Genomic DNA, 5,673 nt, shown 5'->3' on the forward strand with positions numbered 1-5,673 from the left:
TGTTGTTAGCACCATCAGAGTCTTGAGCACCCAGCAATCCTGGTGCTCCCAGGTGCTCTGTGACCTTCCTGGCATCTGGTGACCTTTTTGTCATTTCAAAAGTGTAATATAGATGGATATGTAGTATGTGCCCTTTGGAACTGGCACTTTTTACTTGGCCCAGTGCCGTGTACCATGCTTCTAGAGTAAGTCAGCTACATCAATTGTTCCCAGAGTGGACTGCATTCAGAAAGCTCTTAAATGTTATCTGAATGCCAGTTTTCTGAGAATCACTATGTATTTTACATGCCTTTCTTTAACTGTCAGTTTTAGCAAAGAAAAGCTTTCTATTGTTTGTTCCCATTCAGCCCTCAACCTCCCTTAAGCTGCGTGGGGATCCATTTTACAGAGATGGAGATGGAAGAGTACAGATAATTTTGAGTAGGTAGAGTTGAGGTTATACTTAATCTGCCTGGCTTCCAGCCTTTTCCCTTTAGCACAGCACTGCAGATCCAGTGATGGGGTGGGACGGAAACATTTTCCATGCACTCAACAACTTTTTAGACCGACAGCTTCAGTGGAGCTGCATACCAGTATATGAATGAACTGATGAATGAACACAACCCGTGAGACCGTAATACTCAAACCTGGCTAAATATAGAAACTTTATGGGAGAAAGTTTGGGAAGGTTCATAGACATCAAAACTTAGCCTTTTGTGTGTTTGTTTTTTTCGTTGTTTTTGAGACAGGGTCTTTCTTTGTAGTTTTTGTTGTTCTAGAACTATGTAGAACCAGGCTGGCCTTGAATTCACAGAAATCAACCTGCCTCTGCTACCCAAGTGCTGGGGTTAAAAGTGTGCAACACCACATCTAGCTTTTTTTCTCTCTCTCTTTCTTTTGACAAGAACCTCTCTTTGTAGTCTAGGCTGGCCTCAAGTTGACTATCACGCCAAAGTGGACATTGAATTCCAGTCAAGAGCCTTCATGTATGACTTCATTTTAGATATTGTCTATGGAAACACACATCTAAGGCAGCTATTCCTCTTGGCTAGTTCCAACTTTCACTCTGGGTTTCTTTTTTCTCCTACGGAGGATGTTAGGATGTTTTACAATGAGTCTAACACATTTCTTTGATCACTTGTAGGTCTTGGCTTACATGACAGATATGACTTTAGAAATGGTTAGAAGATGTCTTCGTGGGTGTTTTATGTGGCGTGAGTAATTATGGAACTGTTCTTTTCAGATGATTTAAAAGGAGAGCTAGATGAGTACATCCAAAGATACCTGCCTGCAAAAGTCCAGGTCATAAGAAATAGGAAACGTGAGGGATTGATCCGAGGAAGAATGATCGGAGCAGCCCATGCTACAGGTATATCTGCACTGTGTTTTGGACACCTACAGAGGTCCACAAAAAGCTGTACATCTTAGTTACTGTTCTGTTGCTGTGAAGAGACACCATGAGCAATGCAACTTATAAAAGAAAGTATTTAGGGCTTATAGGTTCAGTGGGTTAGTCTAGGACTATTATGGGACTGGAGCAGTAGCTGAAAGCGTCCATCTGATCCATAAGCAAGAGACAGGGACAGAACTAATTAGGCCTGGCCTGGCATGGGTTTCTGAAACCTCAAACCTCCTGTGACACACCTGACAAGGCTACACCTAATCCTCCCTAAAATGTTCCATCCAGTGGGAGCCAAGCATTTGAATATGAGCTTCCGGGGCCATTCTCACTCAGCCCACTACACCATGTTTTATTGACTGTTGTCCAAAGGAGTGAAGACACTTGTTCTGTTTGGAAAGATTTTGTAACTCTGACCTGCTGCCCTAAAGCACAGAGTACAAAAATTGCTGCTAGAGCCCTCACTGGCCTGTTTTTTTTTTTTTTGTTTTTTTTTTTTTTGTTTTTTTTTTTTTTGTTTTTCGAGACAGGGTTTCTCTTCCGGAACTAGCTCTTGTAGACCAGGCTGGCCTCGAACTCATAGAGATCCTCCTGCCTCTGCCTCCCGAGTGCTGGGATTAAAGGTGTGCACCACCACCGCCCAGCTGGCCTGTTTCTTTAGTGGCCTTTTGGTTAATTATTGGTCTCTAAAATAGATTTCTTATCTTGCTGCTCACATAAGTAGAAAAGTCCAAGCTGACAAGTAACTAAACTTCTAAAAATCTCATAGGAACATTAACTCCAAGCTGCTTGACTTGAGTTACGCTAATAGTTAGTTGTTAGTGTGGAGTGCCCCTCTTTAGAGTCAGTGTCAGGATTTTACTTGGTAAATAGGATTGGTTTCCATAGCTATAAACAGTGCTTAAAACTCCAATAGCATGAAGGGGGTGGTTGTTCCTGGGAGGTTTTCAGGCCTTTCTATCATGTGCTACACACTAATCTCCCCCTAAAAGCAAAGAACAGTTGCAGAGCCAGTCTTCTGTAGGGAATACACTCCAGTGACTCTGGTGCTTCTTCTGTGGTCCTTTGTTTTGATCCCAGGCTGGCTTCATACTTGTTGTATAGCTGAGGATGATTTTGAACTCAGGGTCCTTGTCTCTACCTCCCAAGTACTGGGATTATAGACATGCACCTTCATACCTGGCTTATCTCTTTTTATGCTTACCTTGAAAAATAGAGTTATAAGGTTGGCATTCCTGATTTTCTTTTATTGATCTTGACTAAAACATTTTCCCTTAAGAAATATACATGAAAGCTGGGAGGTGGTTGCGCATGCCTTTAATCCCAGCACTTGGGAGGCAGAGGCAGGTGGATCTCTGTGAGTTCAAGGCCAGCCTAGAGCTAGTTCCAGAACAGGCTTCAGAGCAACACAGAGAAACCCTGTCTGGGGGTGGGGGGAGGAAAAATTACAAGCAAATCTGTAGCTTATGAGGGGGCTGGAGAGGTGGCTCAGTGGTTAAGTGCACTAGCTGCTCTACCAAAGGTCCTGAGTTCAATTCACAGCAACCACATGGTGGCTCACAACCATCTGTAATACCATCTGGTGCCCTTTTCTGAAGGCATACATGCAGGAAGATAATAAATAAATAAACCTTTAAAAAAATAAAGTAGCTCATGGGCATATCAGAAGTCATGAGGGCAGTTTGATAAGTCCTGACTTGAGTCTTTCCCTCATAGTGATGCCACCTTTTCCTGCTGTGAACAGCTCTGCTTCAGTCTGCCCCCTCCCCCAGGGTCTGTGATGAGCACTGGGCACTTGCTGGACTTGGTTGGGATTTGATCTTTTTATTTAAGAACCTACTATGACCTGAAGCAGCAGACAGGAAAGGAGGGCCCCTCTGCGTCCAGTCAGAGCCAGTGCCCTTAGGTCAGAATGAGACACCTGCTTCTCCAGGGCTTTAACCAAGGGAAGTCGGCTGTGCTGGGTCATTGAAGACGTGAGCTGCAGAAAACTTGGGAGCGCTAAAGAGTGTGCCATTTGAGCCACTCTCCTGCTGCAGTGCATAGTCACTGTTATTCTGTGATCTGGTTGTCGTCGTTCATAAGTTTCTCAAATTTGGAATTATCAAAACTAACAGTTCTCCACCTTGTTCACCTTTATCAGTAAGCACCAAAGATAACAGGATGAGTCTGAGTGAATCCCTTAGAGCCCTGTGGGATATAAGCAGTGAGCTGGAGGTAGTACAGTGGACAATGCAGGGGAGAAGGGGGACATGTATGGATGGTATCCCACTGGGTTTGGCACAGCAGTCTGTATTCCACCCTTCAGGCCCTGCTCCTCTTTCAAGGAAGTTGCCATAGTTTAGTGGTTACTGGTGACAGTGCAGTTGAGGACGCTGAGGCAGGAATGTATAATGTAGATACTTTGAAATGACTCCACAACTGGCCAATGTCGCTACACCTGAACGCATTGGCTGTGGCTGTCGCTGGGAAAGGAGGAGTCTCCTGAGTCCTGACAGCTTGTTGGGGTCGTGCATGTAGTTTGTAGCCTCTCCATGACAGTGTATATTCCAGAGAAAACTCTTGGCCAAAGGATTCTTTCCCTGAACCCAGTTGGCAGTGCAGAGAATAGTTTATTGATGGGGGTGGTCATAGTATGAGGTACCACTCCCTCATCTTCTCCCTTCACCTCCCCAGGAGAAGTCCTGGTGTTCCTAGACAGCCACTGTGAGGTGAATGTGATGTGGTTGCAGCCCTTGCTGGCCGTCATCCTCGAGGATCCACACACTGTGGTGTGCCCCGTGATCGACATCATCAGCGCTGACACACTTGCCTACAGCTCATCCCCAGTGGTGCGGGGAGGTTTTAACTGGGGCTTGCACTTCAAGTGGGATTTAGTTCCTGCATCTGAGCTGGGAGGAGCTGATGGAGCCACTGCACCAATAAGGTAAGAGAGGTTGACAATTAAATAGACCTGAGTCTATTAAAAAAAAGAACAGTTGGTGGTGGTGCACGCCTTTAATCCCAGCAGAGGCAGGTAGATCTCTGTGAGTTCAAGGCCAGCCTAGGCTACAAGAGCTAGTTCCAGGACAGGCTCCAAAGCTACAGAGAAACACTATCTCAAAAAAGAAAAGAACAGACTATTAAGGAAAATTTCTTCTTTGCAAGGGACAAAGATCTTAATTTACCTGGTTAAAAAAAAATTGAAGTTAGGTGCTACAATGAGACCCTATCTCAAAAACAACAAATTTGTTTCTGTTTTTTTGTTTGTCTTTGAGACAGGATTTATCTCTTCTAGCTATCCTGGAACTCACTCTGTAGACCAGCCTGGCTCCACCTGCCTCTGCTTCCCGCATGCTGGGATTAAAGGTGTGCACCACTGTGCCTGGTTCAGCAAGTGGTATAATTTTCTATAAACGCAACCCAGAGTTAGAATAAGAAACTGTCCATAGTGCTGTGTAGTTTGTAGAGGGAATAGGTCATGTTTCCTGGGGAAGTATGGGTGCCCCCGTGCGCTGGGTCTTTGTCAGGCTGAGGAGTGTTTTATTAGACTTCAGGTGTTTTTGTTGTATTTTGGAATATTTGCATACCCATAGTTGTATATTTTGAGATGAGACCCAAGAGTAATGCTCTTGTATTTCTTATTTTTGCACAAGACCTGAAGGTAACTTGATGCAGCCTTCAGGAACCTTTGCAAACAAGAAGTCATATTAGTCTTTTTTAATTTTTCATACAATATATTTTGGTTATATTCTTTCCCCTCACCAACTCCTCCCAAATCTCCCTCCCTACCCATTCACCTTCATATTCTTTCTTAAAAAACAAGCTCAAGAACAAAACAAAGCACATATAAAAATACCCACACCTCCCCAAAGAGTCCTTTTTGTGTTGCCCTAGTCCAGCGCATGGGCCTGCTTTGGGTGGAGTTGATATACCCAGTGTCATGGTATTGAAGAAAAATGATTTTCTCTTCCCAGTTGCAAATACAGTCTTGGCTGTCTTATTTTGAATTCCTTTGAAGATGCTTTCTTTCAAAGTGTTTTTCAGACATGTATAAATAGGTTTTGTTTTTTTGTTTTTTAAAGACAGACGGGGTTCATATAACTGCCATACATGCAGGATTGGGGATTGAAGCTAGGGATTTCTTTTTTTTTTTTTGGTTTTTCGAGACAGGGTTTCTCTGTAGTTTTGGAGCCTGTCCTGGAACTCCCTTTGTAGACCAGGCTGGCCTCGAACTCACAGAGATCCGCCTGCCTCTGCCTCCCGAGTGCTGGGATTAAAGGCGTGCGTTTTTTTTTTTTTTTTTTTTTTTTGGT

General features: G+C 43.9%; 1 protein-coding gene across 1 annotated transcript in view; it reads left to right on the forward strand.

Annotated features, from left to right (window-relative positions):
- The first annotated feature begins 1,185 nt into the window (after positions 1–1,185).
- The window catches only part of LOC126496014 (polypeptide N-acetylgalactosaminyltransferase 11), a 15,736-nt gene continuing 11,248 nt past the window's right edge, over positions 1,186–5,673 (forward strand). The window contains exons 1-2 of the mRNA XM_050133600.1: positions 1,186–1,348; positions 4,055–4,305. Coding sequence (XP_049989557.1) covers positions 1,204–1,348; positions 4,055–4,305 — 396 coding nt within the window. The 5' untranslated portion in view covers positions 1,186–1,203. The remainder of the gene's footprint in view (positions 1,349–4,054; positions 4,306–5,673) is intronic.

Source organism: Alexandromys fortis, unplaced genomic scaffold (genome assembly GCF_014885135.2).
Source record: "Alexandromys fortis isolate MF-2015 unplaced genomic scaffold, M_Fortis_MF-2015_v1.1 scaffold_826, whole genome shotgun sequence".
Lineage (NCBI taxonomy): Eukaryota > Metazoa > Chordata > Mammalia > Rodentia > Cricetidae > Alexandromys > Alexandromys fortis.